At 43.1% G+C, this 27,709-nt stretch overlaps 1 protein-coding gene across 2 annotated transcripts in view; it reads left to right on the top strand.

Moving 5' to 3' along the window:
- ARL15 (ADP ribosylation factor like GTPase 15) overlaps positions 1 to 27,709 on the top strand; it is a 254,827-nt gene that overhangs the window by 108,180 nt on the left and 118,938 nt on the right. For both annotated transcript variants that reach the window (XM_066602734.1, XM_066602733.1), the window contains one exon: positions 16,252 to 16,460. In XM_066602734.1, the coding sequence (XP_066458831.1) occupies positions 16,252 to 16,460 (209 nt within the window). The remainder of the gene's footprint in view (positions 1 to 16,251; positions 16,461 to 27,709) is intronic.

The following is a 27,709-nucleotide window of genomic DNA, read 5'->3' as shown; positions in this document are numbered from 1 at the left end:
AAACTGCAATTCAGGTATGCTTCTACTAACAGCAGTAGGAAAAGCCATGTGGGAAAAGCGTATACTTCATAATGGCAGCGCTGTTGTTGGTTTCCGTTGCTCTACATAGTGGTGACAGATTCCCTTTAAAGCTGCTTTTAGACAAAACTATTCTTTTACCAAATAAATCATTCAAACGAGCGAATGTGAGCTGTAATCGTTCTAAACACCGGCCAACGACCCAAGAGCAAGCAATTATCGGTCCCTTTTTTGTTCGTCCGTTTTCTGCAGGCATAAAAATCATTGTTGGCTCATAGACTTCTGTTTTGGTTTAAACCGCAATCGTCCCGCCCCTCTCATTCATTTATACAGCGAATGTGAAAGACTGAACGAGTCAGAATGACTTCGCGTTTGAACGAGCCAACGATGTATCTGTCTGTCGAAACAAAGTGTACGAGCTCATTCGTACAATAATATGCTTGTCTAAGCCCTAGGCTGATATGGCACCCTGTTATTGTCACGGAAGGCAATTGGGGGAACATAGGGATTGCAATTCTGCTAATGGCACTGACTGCAGCATCCAAACAGTTAAACGACGGATCTGAGTGTTCTGAGATCCTGGCCAGGGGACTGCTGTATTTTACAGCCCTCACCTGCCACATATGGAGCCCGCTCGGCTCTTGAGCCTTCTTTATACTCTGGAACCCGACCTCCACCGTTCATGGTGCATAGGCTGTGGACCATATGGACAAGACCTGAATTTATGAGCTTACCCCTTACAATATGATGACCTGCTATTACTCTAATCAGTGGGGTCATTACTAATCCTGAGAATGAAGAGGCTGCAGCTATTCTAGAAGGAATTGCTAAATGGCCATATTGATCTCCACCCATCATCTCCTGTGTAGATTTTATAGGCATTGTAGGGATGTGATTGCAGTGACTCAAAATTAAGCATTGGCCTAACACAACTATGGCTCAGTAATGCCCTTTATATAAACAGAAGTGTAAATGGATAGTTGTCCATATGTGGAGATCTAATTAATTCAGTAATAAATGTAATTAGAAATTGTCCGTTGAGATTATTGAATTAAAAAAAAAAAAAAATCAAATAAGGAAAAAATCCTACAAGGCGCTGCCAAATTTTAGGCTGTCTTAAGAATACACTTTGACAGCTGTATTTATCATTCGTAACTGTATATAACATTATATCAGCACCCAGACCTGAATATGTTTGATTAATGGCTTCCTTTTTTGACTATGTTGCTTTTATTTGACCTTTTGTGTAATTGTGCACTAACATGGGCGATCTGCATGACACAGTTATATAATATTTTATATGTGGGTTTGTGGAGTTCATGAATGCGAGTGCAGGGTTGGATTGAATGCTCAATATCTACTTTTAACTCTAAAATAAACTTCACCCCAGCACTTTTTGGGTGCTCTCCTTGGGGAGAGACTATACCATCCCCTGACCCACTCATCCCCTAAGTGTCTCCACACACTTTTTGGGTGCTCTCCTTAAGGAGACACAACACTGCTTCTGACCGACATTGTAGGCCCCTCACAGACTAAGCCAGAAGCCTGCTGCGTACTGATGGGGGGCAATCACCCAGAAACGGCTGTCTGTGCATGGTTTTCTGGCTTGGTTTCCTATTCCCATTCATTGAGAAGACTTGTTATAAAGTAACTTGGATTTGAAGAAATTCAATAGGTGGTGTTGCAGAGGTATTTTTTCCATCTTCCTTATTTGCATACGTTACCTAGAGGAGCATGAATGGCTTGTTTTAGACATAAAGCTTGGTTTAGACACGATTATCGCTCAAAAGATGGCGTTTGAGCGATAATCGTTGCGTGCTTTTGCAGCGCATGGTGATCGCTCAAACGTTGCGTGATCACTTCGCGCTCCGAGCCTGGGATGCAGAAGACAAATGGGGCCGCTTGTCTTCTGCATCCAGCTGTTCTCTGCTCGAAGCGTCCGGCTGTTATACAGCTGCGTGCTCCGAGCGGGGAATGCAGGAGACAAGTGGGGCCGCTTGTTTTCTGCATCCAGTGTCTAAGTGTGTCCACACTTTTTGGGTGCTCTGCTTAAGGATGTACGACACCCCTCCTTACCCCAGCGGTCACATGGTGACAAATGTGAGAATGGAGAAAGCTGTACATTTTATGTGTGTTTTTGGCATACAGTATTTCAAGTCTCTCCTAGCTTTGTATGATTTTACTGTCATAAGGATATAGAATGAAAAGATGGAGCAATACCTCTAGAGCTACATCTTGGAAGGCAGCATTCCTGGAAGTTAATGTTAGATCTTTTAAACAAGGCTTATAACGATGACTGGGAATTGAAAGCCAAAGCTAGAATACAGACGGCTGTTTTGGAGCGATTACTCCTCTTCCATGTGCAGTAGGTTTCTGGCTTGCCTTGTGAGAGGCCTATGGTGTGGGTCAGGAACGGTATAATTTCTCCTTAAGGAGAGTATCTAGAAGGTGAGTAAGGAGTCTTGTAAGGCCATGCAAGCTCCTCTGGGTAATATGCAAATTAAGATGGAACAATGTCTCTAATAATGAATGCATTGTTGTGGACTGAAGCAAAAAATACAACTTTTTGATAATGAAAATAGGGAAAAAATTTTAACTCTGGGTCAGCGCAGGAGATGGGGCCGGGCAAAGGAGCAGAAGGAGCAGCAGAGGTCTGAAATACCGGAGCTCTGTGTCACAGCGGCGCCTGTTTGGCAGAAGGAAGGGAAGAAGCCGATATTGAGGAGGCGGGGAAGCAGCAGGAGTTCCTGCCGGCGCTCACCTCCAATCAGCAGCACGTATGGGCAGTAGTGGGGATGAGAGAGAACTGACTGCACATTGGTTTGCGCAATCGTGAGTTTGCTTGTGCGGCGATGCGATGACAAATGGCAATTTGACAAATTTCGGCATATTCGCTTTATAAGACGCAGCAACTTTTCCCCCCCACTTTGAAAAAGAAGAAAAGCGCATCTTATAAAGCAAAAAATACGGTAAGTGTAACCACCTGGGAATTACTTAGCTTTATGTTCTCTCAAGAAGTCAGTTTTTCCAGTTGGCATAATTAATGTGTGATGAAATTATATGAACTCTACTACACAAGCTCTCCATAAGGGAACAGAAGCTCCTATCACAATTGCTGATGATTAGAGGCTCCTGTCACACAGGCGAGCGTGATATTGGGCCAAGAAAACTCCTTGCATCACTTTTTTTAAAATTCTGATCCGCCACCGCTTGTTTCTCGCACATCAGAGGATCGGCAAGTCTTTCCAATTGATTTCAATGGGAAACCTCACAGTGCACTCGCGTGCACGTCGCACGGCATGCAATGTGTTTGACAGTCCCATTGAAAACAATGGCTGATGCATTCCTAGGAAAGCGAAAGAATAGAAAATGCAATAATTTTTTTTAACTTTTTTTTTTTTTTAACCACTCCGCATTGCTGTGAGGGAAAACATCGCCCATGTGTATTACTCCATTCAAAAGAATGGAGTTCGTATTCGCGTGGGTTTTGTGCATCTTCCAATGCGCAAAACACGCTTGAGATACACACTGGTTTGTCACAGTTTATCCTCCCGATTGTATAATTGTGCTCTGTAGTTTTATTTAGGTGAATTCAGAATATAGAAGGTATTGGCAGTGTCCTCCCAGCAGGCAGAGATTGTACTGGCTCTTCCTGGTCACGGGTTATTTTGCTTATGCATCATTGGGAGTGTTAGAGCATTTAGAGAAATTTCAGCATCAAGACGGTGATAGGAGGCTGCACTGCATGGAAGTGACTGTAAGAATGGCTCTGGCAGAGCTGTCTCTTTTTTAAAAGGATTTTGCAGTAATAAAAAAACTTAGTGAAAGCTGCTTAGTCTGCTATACAAATAATAAAAGAAGGCTTCCTCACCTCACCCAATACCCCTCTGCTCCTGTTCTGACAGTGCCTGGCCCCCTGCTGTTCTCTACTTTCTGCTGCACCAGCATTAGTGACATGGGACCACTGCAGTTAATCACTGGGCGAATCGGGCTGGTGGTTATTCATAGTGTTCCCATGTCCTTGTTTTCCATGACATGATCACTGCAGTAGGGATAAGGGGGTGGGCAGCATTGGAACAGGAGGGAGGAGAGGATCTGGTAAGGGGGTTTTACATGGAACAATTACACTGTGCAACACAATTTTTGTGATAGATAAGCGGCTTATAGGAACTTTAGTGTGCTGAATTTAAATATGATATCCGTTTTTTTCTGCCACGTAAGGTTTTCCGATTATGGGGAATAATGTAATCCAATTGCCGTTGTATTGTATTTTTTAGACATATGCCTATACAATTAATCTAGTCGGCTCCCCATTAACCCCTTAGTGACGGAGCCAAATTTTGGAAATCTGACGTGTCACTTAACATAGCATAACTCCGTAAAGGTTTTGTATATAAGTGATTCTGACATTGTTTTTTCGCCACATATTGTACTTCATTTAGGTTGTAATAACAGACTGATAGAACTTGTGTATATTTATTAAAAGTACCGATATTGGAAAAAGTTTGAAAAAAAATTCTTTCACATTTTCAACTGTAATATTTCAAACATGTGCAAACATACTGTACAAATTTTTGCTAAGATATATATTTCCATCTGTATACTTTGTTCTGAATGTACATTTGAAAAACTTTGTTTTTTTTAACCATTTAGGAGACGTACAAATTTAATATTACTTTTCAGCATTTTGAGGAAGACTTTGTTTTCCTGCACCAAGCCAAGATTGCAAAGGCTCATGGGTGTCCGAATGATAGATACCTCCACAAATGACCCTAGCTGAAAAACTACACCCCTTAATGTATTCGCTGAGGGGGGGGGGGGGGGGGGGTCAGGACTATTTTGACCCCAGAGTTTCTTTTTAGGAATTTATGCAATTTAGAGTAGAAAAAATAAAATTTCATATTTTTGCAAATATGACATTCAAAATACAGGATTTTTTTTCTGTAGTGCACTTGATAATGAGGATTTGCACCCAAAATGTATACCCCTGTTTCTCCTGTGTTCAGAGACATACCTATTGTGGCCCCAATCTTATGTCTAGATGCACAACGGGGCTCAAAATGAAAGGAGTAGTTTGTGTCTTTCATAACAGAAATTTAGCTTGAAGGCCTTTTATACCCCATTGCCCACTTGAAGAGCTCTTGAGCGGCCAAAACCATAGAGAACCCCCACAAGGGACCCCATTTTGAAAACTAGACCCCTTAACGAATTTATCTAGGGGTGTATTGATTATTTTGACCCCACAGTTTTTGAATGAATTCAAGCGAAGCAAAAGGGAAAAAAATTGGAATTTTTGTTTTTTTGGCAATTCTGTTATTTTAAAAAGTTTTTTTTTGTACAGCACACATATGAATGAAGACTTGCACTCCAAAATGGATACCCGTTTGTTCTGTTCTCAGAAATATACCCATTGGGGCCCTAATATTATATCTGGATGCACAACGGGGCCCAAAATGAAAGGAGTAATCGGTGGCTTTCAGAACATTAGATTTTGCATGAAGGTGATTTAGGCCCAATTTCCACTTGTAGAGCCCTTGCGCGGCCAAAACGACAGAGGACCCCCACAAATTACCCCATTTTGAAAACTAGACCCCTTAACGAATTCATCTAGGGGTGTACTGTGTATTTTTACTCTACAATTTTTGAATAAATCTAAGCAAAGCAGCAGGAAAAACATTACAATTTTCATTTTTTTGGTAATTGTGTCAATTTAAAAACTGTTTTTTTTTGTACAGCACACATTTTAGATGAAGACTTTCACCCCAAAATGGATACCTCCGTTTGTCCTATGTTCAGAAACATACCCATTGTGGCCCTAATTTACTTACAGCACACACTGCTAGGCCTATAACGGAAGGAACACCCGTTGGATTTCAGGGCACAACTGAATAAATTCCAGGCCCAATTGCTGACTTGTGCGAAATAAAAATTGACTCCCTAAAAATAACCCCCCCCCCCCCCCTCCCATCCTCCATACCCTTTTTGGCATCCCTCCAATCTTCCATAAAGTAATAATGTTAACTGTGCGTTATTTCCGAAGACAGGGGTAATTACGGAGGCTGGTTGGTATGGGTACATGGGGCAATAAAACCGTGTATCCCTTCTCCTCTCATGCTTTTTGGGGGTATTTCTTGACCTCAGTGGCGGGTATGGGGTGTAAAAAGTGGAGCTCTGTGCGGCTTTGTAATCTTGCTAAAGTGCGGCAGTCTCACACAGAAAGCGTTCACCAAAGCTGCTCCTGAAACTGCATGAAGGCGAGCGTTCCCGGGGCTTCTTGTAAATTACGCATTACAGGTAGCGGTCTGAATAATACAGGGCTCACACAGCTGTATGTGGAATCCGCTTGTGGAGGCCCGCAGTGGATCCCAGCTGTGAGCCCGGCCGTGGCGCTGCGTACGGCCACGTAACGTACTGTGCATCACTGCCTACTCACACAGGCGGTCATGCGCAGTACACCTTTTTTTTTGTTTGCATTTCCCACACCGTCGCTTAGCGAAGACAGTTACCCACAGCCTGTACGCAATGTAGTAGCGTATGGGCTGCCGTTATATCCGCGACCATGGAGCACAATTGGCTCTGTCACAGATATCCACGGTAGAACCTGCTGCGTTCTCTTTTTTGTGAGTGGATTACGCAATTCGGAGCCACTAATGTGAGCGGATTTATGTAATCCAATGAGATTGATCTGCGTTATACCGCAGATCAGGCGCATGCGGAATCCATAATTCCTATTCGGTCATATGGCCTAAGGTAGATCGCTATCTTTTTATCACGTTGATCGACGGGAGCAAGGAGATTTTAAATTTCCTGGGCTCCCCGCCTCCTGCGCATGTGTCCAGAATTTTGCCGGCGGTCGCATGTGCAGAATCCGGGAAGGTTCACGGAGGAGGATCACGTCTAGGTTCAAATACAGAGGCCTCCGATAAAATGTCTCATCTCCTCTCACCGATTGCATCGGTGAGGGAAGATGAAACTTCAACTTTTTTTTGACTTTTACATCATCACCATTATGTGATCAGGAACCGCTCACCGTGCCCCCCCCCCCCCCTTCCCTTCTACCCCCAGGAAATCTCCAGGCTCTCAGCTAAGTTTTGTAGCCAAGAGCAGGGAGATTTTAAAATACCCTGGCAATTCATGGCTTTTGTGTATGCGTCCTCCTTGGGTACATCATTTTATCCTCCCGCGAGGGGAGATAAATGTAAGATTTTTTTAACTTTTTTTTTTTAAACTTTCAAATTTCTTTTTTCCTTTTTTTTTTTTTTTACACTTTTTTTTTTAAACTTTAAATGATCACTGTTTATTGGATAACAGTGATCACGTCCCTGGTGACATCACTTGGTAGCCTGGAGCAATGGGAGGTTGGATTTCTCGGGGCGCAAGCCCCTCTGTGCATGTGCAGAAGGGGACTTTAGGTCCTGGAAGACCGGGACATTGTGGAGGACCTGGGGTAAGTATTTTCACCTCCCCCATGGATCCGATCCATGAGGGGAGGTGACACTTGAACTTTTTAAAAACTTTTTAAAACTTTTTCACGATCGCCGCTATCTATTGGATAGCTGCTGGCATTAAAAAATATATATAAAAGTTTTACAATATAGTTTTATGTACTCAAAAATAGCACGTAATAAAAAAAGTTCGCCACGCAAAAAACAAGCCCTCATACGGCCGTGTAGATAGAAAAATGTGAAAAAGTTATAGCTTTTGACAAATGGAGATGAAAATCTGCCGAAAATCGTTGTGTCCGTAAGCCCAAAGTTGCCCGTGTCCTTTATTGTGGCACGGTTTGCTTGTTCACTCTGGCAAATTATTTATCGCAACGTGTAAAAGTAGACTTAAGATGAATAATCCTCGTTTGTTTTTAGAGCAGACTAAGCAGGGTTCCTGCAATTTTTTGTAAGATATCCCTTTAATACATTAAATGGTCGGCTATTATTTTGAACAACCGACATGTAATACTTTACCCTTACAGGGAAAATGTATGGACAGATGCATCTTCCCTCCGCCATGACAGTTGATAGCTGGGGATCAGAAGACTGGGAGCGAATTGGCAAGTAGCATTGATGTTTTAAAGGGGTTATCTCATGAAGCCTATCCATATGGACATAACAGAGCCAGAATTGCCATTTAGTTGAATGGCCGACATGTAATACCCCATTTCACCTGCAGGGGAGTACCCGACTGACCGCAGCTTCCCCGATGCAGTTTCTGGAAAAAGCAGCCATGCTTTCCTGATCTGGAAAAACCCCCTTGAATGAATTGAGAAACTAGTACTGTGTATTGTACTTTTGTGAGATGCTTTTTACATTCTGTTCATCACACTACGATGTTTCTCTACTCTACTACTTCTTTTTTTAATTTTTATATTAATTTCCCTCTTGGGCAAAGTTAAGAAAAAGATGGATATGGAACACATGTAAAATACGTATGCCAGGATGGACATCCTGCTGACTCCATGATCCGCTTAAGATCTACGAGTCTTCTGAGGATCTGCTTTTTGTCATAAGAAGTTTTTTTTGTCCATTTTGGAGAAAGCGCAAAGGTTTTTGTGTACATGGCTTTCGACCTAATAACTGATTTATACTGAAAATGTTTGCGTTGTTTCATATATTCTGGATTATAAATCATGTACAACCCAAATATGAGGAGCTAAACATGCGTATGTAAGAAGTAAGTTCTTCTAGTTTGATGTGGTATTTATTGAATTGCGCCAATTGCATGTTCGTAATGAAACATGTGTTCCTACTCACTGGACTGGAGGATAAATCATCGAAAGTTCATATTTTCTCTTAGGTGTGACGCTTTTAGCTGATATTGAGACGGTTTGTGTTTTTTAGATCATTTGGTCTGTGAATTTGATCAGGTTTGGGGATTTCTTGGACCTTCTAGACTAGAAGCAATGGGATGAAACTGAAAGGGAGGAGACATAGATTAGATATTAAAAACAACTTTCTGACAGGGTGATCAATGAGTGGAACAGGTTACCACAGGAGGGGGTGAGTTCTCCTTCAATGAAAGTCTTCAAACAAAGGCTGGACAGATATCTGCCTGGGATGATTTAGTGAATCCTGCACTGAGCAGGGGGTTGGACCAGATGACCCTGGAGGTGACTTCCAACTTTACCATTCTACAACATTAAAGAATAAAAAAAGATTCTAGTCCTCTTATGCGACTAATATAAACAAATTGGCCGATATTCATGTAGTTAATGTTTTTATTCTGTAGTATTTGAAGGCATAAAGTTTCTTCTTTTGGGGAACACCACTTTGGCATAGGGGAGTGGTGTTATAAGCCATGCAATGCTCCCTCGGAAAAAGTTATGCAAATAAGGTATTTAAGACTATTTCCTCAGGGCCACCTATTGAAAATTGATGCTATACCTTTCAACAGGCCTTGCAATAGGACTAAGGATACAAACCAAATTGAAGCCTTATCCAGAAGGAAGATACCCCTTTTCCCAGTGTAAAGAAAGGTTGGGTAACAGGTATTTGACGGGGCTCTGCACAATGAGAAATCTTATTGCTGCAGAGTGCCAAGTTGACTTAAGGAGTTTCATATAGGCCAAGTAATCACCAGAGTCTTCTCCATAAGGAAAAAGAAATCGCCTGCTCTTTCGGAGTGTTTGACCCTCATCAGTCACGTCAGACATTGATTTAAAGGAGATGTCTCGAGGAAGCAGTTAATTTTTTTTTTTGCCCAGTCCCCCCCATTAAACACACATTACTAAGCCCCCCTGTAAATGACATTTCTAGCTGGTTCGTACTTACCGTTCCAGCGTTTCAGCAAGTTATAAAAGTTTCCTCAAGATGGCCGCCGGCTCTTTCCCAGTCGCTCGCTGCAGCCCGACGTGCGCGCTCCCGAGACGCCGCCAGCTGTGTCTCCATGGCAACCGGACGCATCGCAGCCGCCGACCAGACAGCAGGTAACCGGCGCTAGCCCCCGGCTCCCCAGCGCTAGTTCCCCCGGCGCAGCGACAGCCCCCCCGGCCTAGCGACAGCCCCCCCCATCGCAGCGACAGCCCCCCCCCGGCCTAGCGCTAGCCCCCCCGGCCTAGCGCTAGCCCCCCCGGCCTAGCGACAGCCCCCCCGGCCTAGCGACAGCCCCCCCGGCCTAGCGACAGCCCCCCCGGCCTAGCGACAGCTCCCCCGGCGCAGCGACAGCCCCCCCGGCCTAGCGCTAGTTCCCCCGGCGCAGCGACAGCCCCCCCGGCCTAGCGACAGCCCCCCCGGCCTAGCGACAGCCCCCCCGGCCTAGCGCTAGCTCCCCCGGCGCAGCGACAGCCCCCCCGGCCTAGCGCTAGCTCCCCCGGCGCAGCGACAGCCCCCCCGGCCTAGCGCTAGTTCCCCCGGCGCAGCGACAGCCCCCCCGGCGCAGCGGCAGCCCCCCCGGCCTAGCGGCAGCCCCCCCCGGCGCAGCCCGGCGCAGCGGCAGCCCCCCCCCGGCGCAGCCCGGCGCAGCGGCAGCCCCCCCCGACCCATCACTTACCTGGGAGGCTTCTCGGGGCTGCTGGGCTGGGCTGGTCTTCTCCGCTGGGCAGCTCCAGTTTCTGCACCTTCCTCTAACAGAGGATGGTGCAGAATGGCCGCTTCAGCGCGCTCCCGAGCAGTGACAGCTCGTCTGCGCATGCGCAGAAGAGCTGTAGCGGGGAGCACACTGAAGCGGCTCGTGCTGAATGGAGAAGACCGGACTGCGCAAGCGCGTCTAAAAAAGCAAGCTGCCAGCGAATTTAGACGGAACCATGGAGACGAGGACGCTAGCAACGGAGCAGGTAAGTGGAATAACTTCTGTATGGCTCATATTTAATGCACAATGTACATTACAAAGTGCATTAATATGGCCATACGGAAGTGTATAACCCCACTTGGTTTCGCGAGACCACCCCTTTAATACCTACAAATCCAAGGTTGGAAACCGCACTAATGGACTCCTTACTTCAACACTGGAATGCAGTGGAATCATCCAGCCGGGCCGACCCTACCCAGCATCATCTAGTACTCTAAAAGCAGACAGATGTCAGCATATCCAAATGTTGTTTTTTTTTGTTTTTTTTTTATTGCTCAAAACGGCATATAAAGTGTAACATTGCGACACGTGACCCTTTATCGAAATATACAGATAGCTACAATATCCCACTAATTATATATATATTCTCCCGATGAGCCAATCCCCTATGTGATTACTCATGATTAATTAGCAGATCTAAACCCATCATAGATACATCGCGTTTAACAGACATTTCTGTCCACCAATGTAGAGCTGTATTGTGTAATCCCGTGAGAGCGCTGCTGGTCTTCTGTTCCAAGTCATCAAAATGTGTACAACGTTTCCTCATAGCAAAGTCCATTTAGTGTGCCACGTATGCATCTGTGTACGCAACTATGAGTCACTTTAGTGACCGTAGCAGCTCAGCGTTCACTACAGAGAGGTTTTCCTGGTGCTGTAGAATATCCTTCACCCCCGATGGTGGCCTATACATGGAGTAGTCCTTTTGAGAGGCAAATTGGTCAGGTCGAAGGAGTATCAAGCTAGACGTTTCTTTGTCCTCTTAGATCAGATAATTTACTCTGCCTAAATTGCCAAAATTGTAGTAACGTGCTGAAGGGTAATAAGTTTAGGCACCCAAACAGTGGTAGAGCGTTTATTAAAGAAAGATGCACATGTAGATCGGAGTAAGTTATCTACACCATTTTATGCCCATGTGGCTTGTGGTATTTGAGGCAGACGACTGGAGATGAGGCGGAGGATAAACAAGCCTTAAGAGCACCATAAGAAAGAAGTTAATTAGTGTACCAGTAGCACAACATTTTGTGGAGAAGGAACTCCATTGAGGTTTAGGGTGATCGATTCAGTGGGACCATTAAGGAGAGGAGGTGACTGAGAAAAGTTGTCAAGGATTGAGGTGGATTCACGCACTGCAAACATTGAGGCCTGGAGGCTTAAATATTCGACATTAGCAGTATATGAGGTGTACTGTGTCTTTCTCTTCTGTATAATGATGGCTGGTTACATATGTGTGTCTATACGTACGCAGTTTTAACCCAATATACATTGGCAATTGGTAGTTTATGATGTGGAGACGTGTCTTGTAAATTAGTGTTTCTATGTGCTGGAGCTCATGTGGTGGGGGCGCCGTGGTTGGAGGGTCCACGGTCATTGAGTGGAAGATTGCAGTCTTTTGAAGGAGCATTATGGATTCCTGGCATATCAGCTTCTTTGAAGGAGGAGGGGAGTCTACCATTATTTGTGAGCTGTGCTACCCAGTCATGGAAAACTAGGTGCCTTAGCACGCCCAGTTTTGGAGCTGTGCCGACCCTGAGTGAAGTGGTTCACACAGCAACGTGGGTCTGCTGTGGGCAGATTGTTGTATTGGCACTGTGAGCTCAAGAGAAGGGAATGAGTTCTTACGTTGATGCATGCCTTTGGGTTCGATTTGTTGATACCACGTATATGTGCGATATACTGCAGACTGAGTCACTATTGATGCTGAAGTAGCATGCAGATGAGAACGTAGATGAACTCTTGCGTTGTTTGCATGTTACGCACACTTCTGCGCTTGATTGGATTTCACACATGCGTGTTTTGCTGAAGGCTAAGTTGCAATGGACGCTGAAGGGACTTGTAGTTGCGTACACAAATGCACACATGCCATACATGACGCACGAAGTGATGGACTTGGCTATGGGGAAACTTTGGATACATTTTGATGACCTGGAAGTGAATACGGCTCTGCATTGGTGGATAGAAATGTTGGTTGAATGAGATCTATCTGTGATGGGTTTTTGCTCTGTTGATTTGAACTCCTATATCTGGTAAGACGTGCCTAGGTTTTAAAGGGGGAAAATGGGGTAAAAAAATATTTTGATCTCCCCAAGGGATTTTCTTTTCTCTTCCATAGAAGTAGAGGTGCTCTCAGACAGTGGCGCTCGTGGTATGGCAGGAAGAAGGGATTAAGTTGATTGGTGGAGGTGGGGGAGCGGCGGCAGTACCCACCAGCGCTCACCGCCAATCAGCCATATGTACAGGTGGCAATGCGGAGGAAAGACAACACCTTTTTACTGCTATAGAGCAGACCCAACCAAACGTGTGAATGTGCTGGCCAGCTTGAATTTTGGCACATTCGCTTTAGGCCTGTTTCACATGTATGTGAAGCCCATGCTTTCCTATGGGTTCCTTTTTACATTTGCGATGTTTTGCTGCATGCGACACTGCGAGCAAAAAAAAAACCTTGCAGATTTCGCGATATGTCTGCAACTTGCGAGGTTTTGTAGCTCATGTCTACTTATGGAGCCTCCCTCTCTTGTATCGCATGAAAACGCTTGTTTTTGTGCAATGCAACTTGGACAGTAGGAAATCCTACTGTTAAATCCCTGAACTACGCCCTAGCTGCAGAAAAAACGCAACCGCATACATCACCTAGAAGCGCTGTCCAGCTCTGCTGTATCTTCTCCTCAATCCCTGGCACTGGTCCTCAGGCATGTCTTCTGGCCGGGGATTGGAAAATCTCCTCCTCCAGGAAGTGCTGCCTCTGATTGGCTGAGTGCCGTGGCGCTCAGCCAATCACAGCCATTCATTGAACTATAGTTGTAATTGGTGTTCTATACTAATCACATAAATCGAAGTGAAGCAAAAATAAACCTAAACATTGAATGTTTCTACTTTTTAGTAGAACTTGTAACCCAAATGAGGGGAGCGTTCCTGCAGCAAATAACTATTTTCCAGCCATTGGTTTGGCCGAGTTCCAAGTAGATAGTAATGTTAAATCTCAGTTTCGGTTCTTCGTCCCCCAATGTATTGTAAATCACCTGTTGACTTCATTTTATAGTCTGGATATTGTCCAAAAAATTGTGTCACACCACACACTGAGGATATTGTTCTCCTACAGTATTAGCGTGTGTTACCTGATGAGTAAGATGCCTTGTATACTTATCACCACAACTTCAAGGGGATCTGAACTTATTACATATTGAGCTGTTTAGTCATAAAATAAACTGTTTAGTCACCGGGTAATAGAAGCCGTTTTCTTTTTGCACTTTGTTTTCTAGCCGGCAGTGTGTATAATGGATGTTGTAACTTCTGATTGCAATGGCTACGTCCAATGACATGTATCATACTTGAATGGCATCTGTAACACCTATCCATGCTGAAAGAAGCTGTCGGGGTTAAGAAAATTAATTTCCAAGTACTACGTGAGAGAATTCTGAATTAAAGGAGATGTACCGGAATGGACTTGTATTACCCAGCCGGAGGATACTCTATTCTGGTACAACCCCTTTAACAGATTGAGGGCCCTCATTTAGGTACCCTATCTATAAAAGGCCATTTTATATGATTAGCATGATTGATATTCTCGCTGGATTGCCGGAATCTGAATGATAATCGTTCAGTGTAAACGCTTGCACGATCTGAACGACCAGAGAATTGGTTTGATTTTTATGCCTGCGTGATCCAAACGTCAAACCGCTATCGGCTTGTGTAGACAGGCAGTCATTCATAGATGAATGACTGCCTGTTTATTGTGGAGAGAGGCAGGTGCCTGGAGGGGTCTCTGTCTGGTCCGCCTCTATTTAATGAGCGGATGATCGCTCTTGTGTAAAGTCACAGGAGTGATTATCGCTGGGCGGGCCGTTGGGCACTTCTGGGCCTGATAGTCACATATAAAAGGGTGCTTAGTCAGAGCTGAAAGTGGCTACAAAAAGTGTCCCTCTCCTTTAATTGCAATGGGCACTGTGTAATGCTCCCTGTCCCCTGCGGTGGCGCTGCAGGGAAATCGAACACTTAATACAGGAGTTTCCTCATAGATTCGAAGGAATTGCTAAGGATCTTAGTATTAAGGATCAGGGTATCCTCAAATGGCATCTACTAACATAAATGGGTCGCCCAAAACGCACAATCATTTAATAAACTTAAAGCAGTTTTCCGGGTCTAAAATATTGAGGACTTATTTTGATGACCTATATATTTCATCACAGGAGATCTACTGCTCAGGGCCCCCCTATGATCAGCTGTTTAAATGGGTAACCGCTATGACCTCTTCAGTGCATGCAAGGCATAGCGCTATTCATTTCATAGTGGTTGCGCCTGGTATAGCAGCTCAGTCCTATTCACTTAACATCACTGACGTGAAAAGAGGTGGTATTGTGTTCCCAAGCAATGCAGCTGATCTGCGACGGTCACGAGCGTCTGACCCCACTGATCAAATAATGATAGATCATCAATATTTTAGTTCTGGAAAAACCTTTAATATGTGTTTATTTAGTATATTCGGTCAGTATATGTAGAGGAAAGTGAAGGCGTAGTACTGCATTTCCTATGGCCCAGTTTACACTGCGGACTGCATTCAGAGAACAGAAACAATCCACAACAAAAATAAAGTTTATATTATACTCCGACCTCTTGTGTCATTACTGATTACTGTACTGAACAGCTGTTTTGTAGATGGTTTAGCACCTCCTAAGGTTACATTACATGTATCTAGAACGGTGCACATATGGCTTACCTCCACCAGAGCGAGAGATGCCACTTCTCAGCTGCTCTCCTCTGTAGCTAATAGATGGTGTTCCCTAAAGGGCATATGGATAGAGGTTCTTCCGGAGACATTTGCCTTAAAGGGGTTGTCCCGCGCCGAAACGGGGTTTTTTTTTTTTTTTCAACAGCCCCCCCGTTCGGCGCGAGACAAACCCGATGCACTGGTTAAAAAAGAAAACCGGACAGTGCTTACCTGAATCCCCGCGCTCCGGTGACTTCTTACTTACCTGGTGAAGATGGCCGCCGGGATCTTCTCCCTCGGTGGACCGCAGGGCTTCTGTGCGGTCCATTGCCGATTCCAGCCTCCTGATTGGCTGGAATCGGCATGTGACGGGGCGGAGCTACACGGAGCCGCTCTCCGGCACGAGCGGCCCCATTCAGAAGAGAAGAAGACAGGACTGCGCAAGCGCGTCTAATCCGGCGATTAGACGCTGAAAATTAGACGGCACCATGGAGACGGGGACGCCAGCAACGGAACAGGTAAGTGAATAACTTCTGATAACTTCTGTATGGCTCATAATTAATGCACAATGTACATTACAAAGTGCATTAATATGGCCATACAGAAGTGTATAACCCCACTTGCTTTCGCGGGACAACCCCTTTAATACGCAACGTCATACTGGGTTGATAACTGCTGTCATTTTAGTTTTGTTAGCCTTTTTATATTGTTTTATACATCATAAGAGATTCCTGTTTTTCTTCATACAGGAGCAGCCAATATCCGAAAATACTGGAGTCGTTATTACCAGGGATCTCAAGGAGTAATATTTGTCCTTGATAGTGCCTCATCTGAAGAAGACTTAGAAACTGCCAGGAATGAGCTCCATTCTGCCCTGCAACATCCACAGCTATGCACTTTACCTTTTTTAATACTGGCCAACCACCAAGACAAGCCAGCGGCACGCTCAGTACAAGAGGTAGGTCATATCAACCGCGGACTGTCTTGTTGAAGGTTTGAAAAATCCATCTGCACTTCGGGTGGCGACAGAAGCTTCATAGGTAGGTTGTAAGTTTAGAGGTGATTCTAAAATACATGTCCTACCAGAAAGGGGGCGGGGTTTGGAATGTCCCCCTTTCCTGTTTCAATATACATAACTACGTTTGAGTCAGCAACTGGCGGTGTCATTTAGTAATTCCTTGATGTGCACTGTATTTTCAATTTTTTGAATTTCATTTTTTCCTGTAAATCTGGTTTTATGATAAAATGTATGCATAAGGGTATTGTCCACAGGACTAATTGAAAAGAGTCCTTCAGAAGTACAAGAACCATTAGGAGCTACAGATGTAACAGTTTCACTTGAGTGTGACTTTCTGTGACAAGCTATCTTACCTTAAGTCATTGAAAAGCTACTATCATAGCACAGCAAATTTGTATATTGTAAATGTACATTGCAAAGCAATTGAAAAGTGCAAATAAAGGATAGGACAGAAAGTTATCTTATCATATTATAACTTCTGCGGTCTGCAAGTCGCCAGCATGCCCTAGTAATGTGCCCTCAGTACAGACCATGGATGGCCCAACTTTTTTATGGACATGTGCCCTGCCCTTTTACTACAGCAGCTGATCAGCATTGAGCCTCACCCAGAAAAAATTGAGCTGGGAAGCTGAATCTGCCACACTATTTTAGATATTCCCCCAGGATGTCAATGAACTTGTGACGTCTCTCCTGCAGCTTTTTAGGTCCCTGCAAATAGTATTCTTCTGACTGCCAGTCAAACCGCTCATTTGCAGCATTAGTTGCCTCCAAAGCCCTCCCAAACTGTTGTCCCTTTAGGTGTTTCTTGAGATTGGGGAACAGATGGTAGTCAGACGGAACCAGGTCTGGCGAATAGGGTGGATGGGCATCAGTTGAATACCTAAGGAGGCTATTTTGCAATATTGACACTTGCAGTGTGTGATGGGGCATTGTCATGCAACAGGATAACACCTTTGGAGAGCTTTCCTCTACGTTTTCCTTCAATATTTTGGCTCAGCATTGTCAATAACGAACAGCAATATGTTGCATTGATTGTTGAACCCTTTGGTAGGTAGTTCACAAGCAGAGCTTCCTTTCATCCCAAAAAATGCTTGCCATTTGCTTCTGCACTGAACTTTGCACACAGAACACCTTTGGCCTGGGGAACCACTGTGCGTCCAATCCTTAGACTGGTCCTTTGTCTCTGGATCATAACAGTAGATCCTTGTCTCATCACCAGTTACCAGTTTTTTCAAGAAATCTGACTCATTTCTTGCAAAACCCTCCAAAACAGCCACTGATGTCTCCTGTTCGGTTGTCAGAAGTTTCGGGATCCACTTGGCTGTAAGCTTTCTCATTCCCAAGTCGTTGTGGAAAATGGCATCAACTCTTTTACATGATATCCCCAAATATGTAGCAACATTCGGCGGTTGTCCATGATAGTCTCCTTGCTTGCGAATGTAAAAGCCATCCATTATATGGAGACAGGCCTTCCACTGGGTTTCTCACTTTCAGCACCGAAATACCCAGTGTTAAAATTAATAACCCAACGTTTAATTGTTGCAAATGAAGGGCCATTGTCACCTAAAGTCTGTGGCATTTCATCATGGATCTGCTTTGCACCTTTCCCTTGGAGAAACAGGAACTTGATGGTCCTATGCTCTTCCACACTGAAGTTTTTGGAGGTGCCGCCATGTTCACTTTGGACCTGAAAAATAAGATAAGTTAAAATCATAGGTAGATGATTTTTGCATCATTGAATATAGACAAATGGACAAGTACACCCTGCAATTTACAGCTTCCTAGCTCAAGTTTCTGGGTAAGGCTCAATATTTATCAGCCCCCCATTCCCTCATACATCTTGACACAGTGCATCTTATTTGTTTGTGATAGGATGCAAAACAAGAAAAACAACCTTGTAAGTCGGTGGTATGTGTAGGCTGAGGGGAGTGAATGTGAAATTGGAATTCGAGAATTTTACTGTAGTGGCAGTTGTGCCACAAGAGAGTTGCAGACATCAAGTCTGGTTACTCGCACTTTCCACGGGAGACATACAGTATATACAGGTCTGGTCGGGTCTGGTGTGGTAGCAAGACAGTGTAGATGGTCCATAAAATACATGGGATATGCCCTGAATAGTGTTAGTCCGAGAGAGAAGGTTTAAGAGTTGACTGTGCGTTTTCCGGGGAGTACAAGAGAGACCTAACAGTGCCAGAGGTAGTAAACCGCAGAATAAGTTTGTGGGAAAGCCCGTGAACCCAGTTGCTGAAAGTGTCACCTAAACAATAACTTTCCAGCATGGAGTCTAAGCAGTCCCACTTCCCAACTCTGACTACCAGTTCTGCGGCTGTCAATCTGCCCCGTGTGCTCCAAAGCACCCTAGTCAATTGCCTGTTGTACGGATTATGCCCTCATCAGAAAACAAATTCAGATGCCAATTTTATAGCTAATTCACCTGCGAGTTGGAGAAGGAAAGGACTTGTCATCTCCATCCTACACCAGAAGTCATGTCACAGCTCTCTGCACGCACTGTGTCGAATAGCGCCGATATATAGAAACTTGGCCACCATTATCAGAAGTCAGTCCATGGAACTCAAGGTCCTGCCTGGAAACTCCTGGGTTCCATAGAACTTAGTTTGGGAAATGTAGTCTTGAGTGTGTTTGTTTTGGGGGTCTTTTTGCCCCCCTATATTAGTTGACAGACGGCCATTTTGCGTAATGCAATGTAAACGGGTCGTGTGGTTATTTTCTGCTAATCGTATACATCAGCCTACAGACAGAGAAATCTAGTTTTCCCTTGCAAGACTGTCACCCAATAAATCCTTGCTATAAATCAGAAGTCTTTCAAGCATTGTAAACTACGTTTTGGCAGCAGCGTTCAGTCTTCTAATTGTATCAAGCGCTATATAGGGTAGCATACATTCCTATTGTATGAATAGTGGGACAACTCCCTTCTGTGTGTTACGTTGTATCAAGTGAAATTGTATTGCATTCTGCTTAAAGACTGAAACTTCCTTTCCATTCCGCTACCTATTGCATTTTTAAAAATCGTAATGTAATATATGTTATAGAGCTGATACAATTTCTCCATACAATACGTAGAGTTGTGTGAAGTCATTTAAAGTTACAGTTCACTTTTTCTGGATTATTTTTGCCTATTAGAGGCAACACTTTGCAAAGTGACAGCTAGTCATCTCTGCCACAATATCTCTATTAAAAGTTGTCACTCAGTAGTTAACAGAATGTTCTAGAAATCTGTATAATCATGGTTATTAAGTCAATCCGAGAAACCTTTAGGATTTTTCTCAATTTTGAGCTGACGTAGTGGTAATTTAATATCTGTAAAGTAAGTTTTCTTACATGTCCTGTACATTTTCCAGCCATTGGAATGCAACAGAGTGACTCCATTATTAACCCAAGGGAAACAAAAGGACGTTGCTGCAGAAAACCAAAAGAATGCAACATTTCCATCCTCTAGGAGGAAGACTACTATGTCTTAAATGTTTTTTTTTTCCCTCATGACATTTGTCAACTATCCACAAGATGGGTACTAAATGTCTGAACGCTAGGTAAACAACTGAAGGGACCCTGAGTGCCCCATGTGAATGGAGTGGCAGTGCATATGTGTCCACCGATCCACTAACGACTATGAAATGGAAGAAGACAGGTTAGGTGCATCAATCTCCCTCCATTACAGAGTAGTGGATGGAATGTTGGCCATGCATGCGCACGGCCCCTCCATTCACATTGGGTATTTGGTGCACCGTTCTTGGGATTTTTTGGGGTCCTAGTGGTCAAACTCTGAGTGATCTGACATTCATCACCAGTCCCATGGGTAGGTGATAAATGTCTTTAGTGGGAACACCGTAAATACAACTTATAGGTATCTACCCAGTAAGTCATTGCCAACTCTTTATAGAATTGTAATGCATGACAGACAATGCAATTTCAGAATTGTTTCTGATTATTAGTAGTCTTTCTGGTTTGGCAGATAGCCCAAGTCATGTTTTAAGCCTGTATAATAGGTGAGACCTCAATTTTGGGTGGCACTGGAGAGAGTGGGTAAGATTTACAAAGCTAATTTTTTAAAGTTAGTTTTGCGCCACAAATGTGTTTTTAGACATTCTGTAACTCACTAGAGAGGGGGGGGGGGGGGGGGGTGACCTGGAAGAAAAGAAGGCATAGCTTAATGGAAAGTGGACACTGCTTAAAATGTGCCAACGTGTACCAAAATGATTGTTCAAAAAATTGGGTATGAAGTTAGCAAGTTGAGAGGTTAGACAAGTCTCTAAGGCTGTGCCAAATTTAACATGAGCTATTGGTATACATTTAACCAATTAAGTCTAGTTCTAAGCTGTAAATTTAGGACTGTATTAATAAATCATAGAATTGCAGCATTGGAAGGGACCTCCAGGGTCATTGGGTCTGAGTAAGGAAAAGTGGAGGGGGATAATTACCTCAAGTGATCTACACTCTATGCTTCTCTTAATACATCCAAGAAGTATTTGCTTTTTTTCTTACGGCATCACATTGTTGACTCATGTTCAGTCTGTGATCTATAAATATAGCCAAGCCTTTCTCACATGTGCTGCTGTTTAGCCCAATTCCTCTAATTCTGTATGCACATTTTTCATTTTTCTTGTCCAGTAGTAGGACTCCAAATTTCTCCCTGTTAAATACCATTCTGTTAGCCGCCGCCCACTGCTCAAGCTTTTCTAGATCTTTTTGAATATTCTCTCTCTTCCCGTGTTAGCTATCCCTCCTAGCTTTGTGTCGTCTGCAAATTTGAGCAGTTTTCCCTCAATTCAAAGATCGTTAATAAAAAATGTTGAACAACAATAGACCTAGGACAAAGCCTTGTGGTACCCCACTTGAGATATTCTTCCAACTGGATGTGCAGCCATTTATGACCACTCTTTGAGTACGATCACTAAGCCAGTTGTGAATCCACCTAGCAGTTGTCTTGTCAATCCCATATTTGGTCCTTTTTTTGCAATAAGGCTATTATGAGATACTTTGTCAAATTCTTTACTAAAGTCAAGAAATACTAGATCTACCACATTTCTCTGATCAACCCAGTCAGTGATTCTGTCATAGACTTGTTTATTGCAAACCCATGCTGGCTCTAGTAAATTACTCTTTTCTCATCCAAATACTTGCATGCATGCTGTGCAATATCAGGAAAGATCTTTGAACAAAAAGTCAGGCTCACAGGCCTGTAATTTCCTGGATCCACCCTTTTCCCTTTTTTTTAAGATGGGGACAACATTTGCTATTCTCTAATCTTCTTGTACTTCTCCTGATCTCCAGGAACTTTCAAAGATTATCTCTGCTGCTTTCTTCAGTATCCTAGGATGTAATTGATCTGGACCTGGAGACTTGAATTCATTTACGTTAGCTAAGTGTTCCCTCATCATATTTGTTTATAAAGTCTGTTGCGGCCTGTTCTATTTTTCCACATTTTCTCGTTTAACATACCTCCTCACCCATCACAATGATGGAGCGCGTTAAAAATCGCTGTCAAACACCATGACATGCGTTCAAAAACGCAGCGCGAGATCACGGTAAAAGTGCCGCCATTTCGATTGCCGTTTTCTGAACGCATGTGTGAGAAGTGACATACATTACCCATTGACAATAATGGTTTCCTTTAAATATACAAGCTTTTCAATAGCTTTTCATTAAACTGATGTCACCATTAGGCAACTGTTTAACACGTTTTTTACCTGTAAGGTCTAATGGCATCTGTTTAGCAGATACATCATGAAAAGCTCATCATGTACAAATTTAAAGGCGGTCTTTGACAAATCTTATTCGTTGTTAATCATTTTGTGCCCTGTTAAATATGAACAGTAATTTGTGGCAGATAAGTAACTTTGCTCTGCTTCATTGCAATTTAGATATTTTTGTAGGATTTGGGTGTTTTTCTTTTCTAGGATTCTCCAGATTCTTCTCAGCAACTATAGATTACATTTTCATTATAAAGTTACTTACCAACTAAATTAGTGGCAATAGACGGCACTCGTAGTGAACTTTTTTTTGCATCGTTGATACTCTTTTCTATTCACCCTTTTAATCGCTCAATGGATTTTCTAAGCCACATTCCTTGGGTCTCGCAAAGGTTAGCTTTATAAAGCAGTGTAAATGTCAGCTCGAGCGTACAAGCTAGTTCCAATGAAGGTAATGCTGAGGGCAGTCTGTGTCCATTATATCTTCCTAAAATGAGTCTGTGTGGTCCCCTCAGGACTAAATGACAAGTTATTCTACACAGTGAACAGTGGTATCGGAGCAGTCCTGCACCCTACATTGTCAGTCACACGTTCTGCCTACATTCACCTCCATACATGCAGAGCACATGCCTGGTTGACGTCTAACTCATGTTTCCTTTGTAGAGCTGAATCTTCCTATGTTTTTTTTCCTAGGATTTTATTTCTGCTCGGGTATATTATGATGCTCCATAGAAGTTAAGCAGATGCTCTGTTTTGGAACCATTTGCATCATCTTGGTTTATATGGGACTAGAGGTTAATCTAAAACTTAACCCTGCTGCATCTGTCTAACATGTGAAATGCAATACCAAAAAAATATATTCTTGTCTTTTACACTTTGGATTCCATGGTGTCTGTTTTATGAGAAATTGTCTGTCTGCTAGAAGTTGGCAGATTCATCAATTGTTTCTAGGGCCACGGACCTACAGCAAGGGTCTGAAGCAGAGGTGTAACTTGAAGCTTCTGGGCCCCAATGCGAAATCTGTAACCGGGTCCCCAGCTATAATTCTTTATTCATAGTTTTGGGCTCTTTATATGGAGAAGAGGAGGCTTATGGACCCCCTCAGGCTCGTGGGCCCGGGTGCAACTGCATCCTCTGCATCCTCTATAGTTACGCCCCTGAAGACAACAACGATAGGACTTGGTTTACTAAAATTGGAAAAACACTTGCCCAGGTCATTACATTGTCTTCAATCCCCATACTCAAGGCACAACAGTACCCACTGCTACCTACAAAGCCTCTGGGAATATGATATTATGGGTTTGCCATGATAGACTGGATATGGTAACCAATATTATCTGGGTTGATGGGTTTCTTGCTGTTGGACCTATACAGATCTGATTTATTCCAACTGGCCAAATGGAAAATAGAGGTGGTTAAAACAAATACCTAAATGCCCCATCTTACCATATTGCCTGAAGATTTTATTGTTGGGGAATTCAGTTTATACCCTAGAATCACCAGCTTCGCAGGCAATTTTTTTTTGCAATTCTACACTAAACCTATTGACACTTGGGTTTCAGATTCAATGAACTTTCACTGTATCTAATAAATTGTAGTAATCTTTGCGTATATTTTTCTTATATTATTCTCACTTTCCTTTGATCATTGATCTTAGTTGACCATACTCTTCAAGCCTTGTTTTGTATCTCTTCCTCAATCACTTGTCCTGACTTGTGCGTTGAAGTATAGCCTTCCATTAGGAACCCCTGGCCATTCCACTCTGGTCACCAAACCCTTTCAGCACTCATTAGATCGTAAGTTACTCTTTTGTTGGCATTGAGCGAGGCTGGCTAGACCGGGAAGGATAGAAGCTAGGCCACTAAAGAATTGAGTTGCAGGGTGAAAGGCTTGTTAGCTTTGGGGTGATTTACTTCATCTTCGGTCACCGTGGGCCAGAGAGTTGTGTGCCATTTAAAATGCAAGCTCTGGAAATCTAGTGCTGCATACAATCAGATAGCTGAACACTGTAAATTATGTTTTTTGCGTACTTAAAGGGGTTGTCCCGTGAAAGCAAGTGGGGTTATATACTTCTGTATGGCCATATTAATGCACTTTGTAATGTACATTGTGCATTAAATATGAGCCATACAGAAGTTATTCACTTACCTGCTCCGTTGCTAGCGTCCCCGTCTCCATGGCTCCGACTAATCTCCTGATTAGACGCGCTTGCGCAGAAGGGTCTTTTGCCATCTCTTCGCTCCGGCATTCTGGCTCTGCCCCCTTGTACGCGTCATCGTGTAGCTCCGCCCCCTCACATGTGCCGATTCCAGCCTCCTGATTGGCTGGAATCGGCACATGTGACAGGGGCGGAGCTACGCGATGACGCGTACAAGGGGGCGGAGCCAGAACGCCGCTGCTGCTGGAGCGCATGAAGGCCTCCTGGAAGCACGATGCACCGTGGGACGGAACAACACAGGCGCCATCTTAGCTGCTGAACTTTATAAGTTATTATTTCATCTCAACAGTAAGTAGGAAGCGGTTTTTAAACGGCTTAAAGGGCTGCTTTATGCCGGGTGGTGACTGGGGGAATGTGCAGATTTAAAATTTTGCGGTTTTGGCTCGGGACAACCCCTTTAAAGAAAACAGAACAAACTGTACAGAGTCGGACTGGGATTACGTTGTCATTGAAGATATTGTGGGATGTAGCCAGGAGGATTGAGAACAAATTGTCGCCAAGAAGATTCGGATGAAGTTCAGAGTGAGGGAAATGCTTATCTATATATATATAAAGCTGAAAGCCCTCACTGACTCACTCACTGACTGACTGACTCGCCAAAAGTTCTCCAACTTCCCGATATCGTAGAAACATGAATTTTGGCACAAGCATAGATTATCTCCAAAATAGGAAAAGTAATTGGGTCCCAACTCGATTATTCAATTCTAGCGCAAAAGAATTGGCGTCGAAATTTAACGTACATAATCTAAATCTCTTACTTCCCAATGTCATAGAAACTTAAAACTTGGCACGGGCATTGAATATGTCATAAATAGGAAAAGTTAATAGTTCCCAACTTGATTATTCAATTCTATGCGCAAAAGAATTAGCGTCCAAAGTTTACATACGGAATCTAATTCTTTCACTTTCCGGTGTCATAGAAACGTGAAATTTGGCACGAGCATTGATTATGTCATAAATAGGAAAAGCTAATGGGGCCCAACTCGATTATTCAATTCTATGCGCAAAAGAATTAGCGTCAAAATTTTACGTACGGAATGTATTTTTCTCACTTTCCGGTGTCATAGAAACGTGAAATTTGGCATGAGCATTGATTATGTCATAAATAGAAAAAGCTAATGGGTCCTAACTCCATTATTCAATTCTATGCGCAAAAGAATTAGCGTCCAAATTTTACGTACGGAATGTAATTTTCTCACATAGAAACTTAAAATTTGGCAAGGGCATTGATTATGTCATAAATAGGAAAAGCTATGGGTCCCAACTCGATTGTTCAATTCTATGCGCAAAAGAATTAGCGTCCAAATTTTACGTACGGAATGTATTTTTCTCACTTTCCGGTGTCATAGAAACGTGAAATTTGGCATGAGCATTGATTATGTCATAAATAGAAAAAGCTAATGGGTCCTAACTCCATTATTCAATTCTATGCGCAAAAGAATTAGCGTCCAAATTTTACGTACGGAATGTAATTTTCTCACATAGAAACTTAAAATTTGGCAAGGGCATTGATTATGTCATAAATAGGAAAAGCTATGGGTCCCAACTCGATTATTCAATTCTATGCGCAAAAGAATTAGCGTCAAAATTTTACGTACGGAATGTATTTTTCTCACTTTCCGGTGTCATAGAAACGTGAAATTTGGCATGAGCATTGATTATGTCATAAATAGAAAAAGCTAATGGGTCCTAACTCCATTATTCAATTCTATGCGCAAAAGAATTAGCGTCCAAATTTTACGTACGGAATGTAATTTTCTCACATAGAAACTTAAAATTTGGCAAGGGCATTGATTATGTCATAAATAGGAAAAGCTATGGGTCCCAACTCGATTGTTCAATTCTATGCGCAAAAGAATTAGCGTCCAAATTTTACGTACGGAATGTATTTTTCTCACTTTCCGGTGTCATAGAAACGTGAAATTTGGCACGAGCATTGATTATGTCATAAATAGGAAAAGCTAATGGGTTCCATCTCTATTATTCAATTCTATGCGCAAAAGAATCAGCGTCCAAATTTTACGTACGGAATGTGATTTTCTCACTTTCCGGTGTCATAGAAACGTGAAATTTGGCACGAGCATTGATTATGTCATAAATAGAAAAAGTTAATGGGTCCCAACTCGAATATTCAATTCTAGTGCAAAAGAATTAGCATCCAAATTTTACGTATGGAATCTAATTCTCTCGCATTTCTGATGTCATTTTATATAAAGGAAACGTCGCATGGTTACCTCCCGTGGTGTTTTCTGGGTAACACAGAGAACTATGCAAAATGGTGAACATATGTTTTTCCGGTATCTCTAAAGTAACCACGACTTCATAAGATTTCCGTGTTAACACCAGATAAACACCAGTACCAAATTAACTCGGGCGAAGCCGGGTATATCAGCTAGTTCTGTATAACTGTTACCATGTTACTTTATTTACATATGTCGCCCTCGTTGCTAGCCCTGCTGCCACTGACCCGAGGAATGACTGGATAAAAGGGTTAATCCCCATTTACACACAACGATTATTACTCAAAATTCACTCAAACGATGTCTTTTGGGTGATAATCGTTGCACGTAAAAGATACCATCGTTTACTTTTCGGCAAAACCATCATTTTTAGTTGAGCTTAAAATCCATCGTTCGGACAGAGAGCTGATAGCAGGGACCGCACGCTGTTTCTCTCCACAGGAGCACTAATAACATTGTATTCAGCTACAATGCCCATTAGCAGCTTATGCAAAATGATCGCTCAAACTGTCAATCATCCAATCTTTTGAGTGAATTTTGAGCGATCATCTTTGCGTGTAAATGGGGCATTATCCAGTTAAAAAACCTCTCTTCATATACTCTATTAGGGAATTCTAAGATGAGAGGGGTTTCAGATCTAAAAAGTGATGACCTCTCCACTGTATAGGTCATCAATGGCTTATTGGCAGAGGCCTCTGGACCAACTGTCACCCTGTATGGAGCAGGATACAGCTAACTCACTACATTGTACAGTGGCGCAATGTGGTATTGCAGGCACAGCTCCCCGTAAATTCTAGGGGTGTTCTCCACTTGGAATCTATCTTAGACTGAGCTGCTTAGCAGTGTAAGCTTTGGAGACAGTTCAACAGTAGACAGAACTGAATAGAAAAGTGTTTCCCGAAAGGGAATGAAGATTACGGATGCATTAAAGAAGAAAGCTGAGTTTAGGCCCATTTAAACGGGACAGATGCCGGGCAAACGATGCCTGACACTCGTCCCCACACATAATGCTGTTGCACGGGA

This window comes from Eleutherodactylus coqui, chromosome 5 (genome assembly GCF_035609145.1).
Source record: "Eleutherodactylus coqui strain aEleCoq1 chromosome 5, aEleCoq1.hap1, whole genome shotgun sequence".
In the NCBI taxonomy this organism is placed as follows: Eukaryota; Metazoa; Chordata; class Amphibia; order Anura; family Eleutherodactylidae; genus Eleutherodactylus; species Eleutherodactylus coqui.
This window is presented reverse-complemented; position numbering and strand designations above follow the sequence as displayed.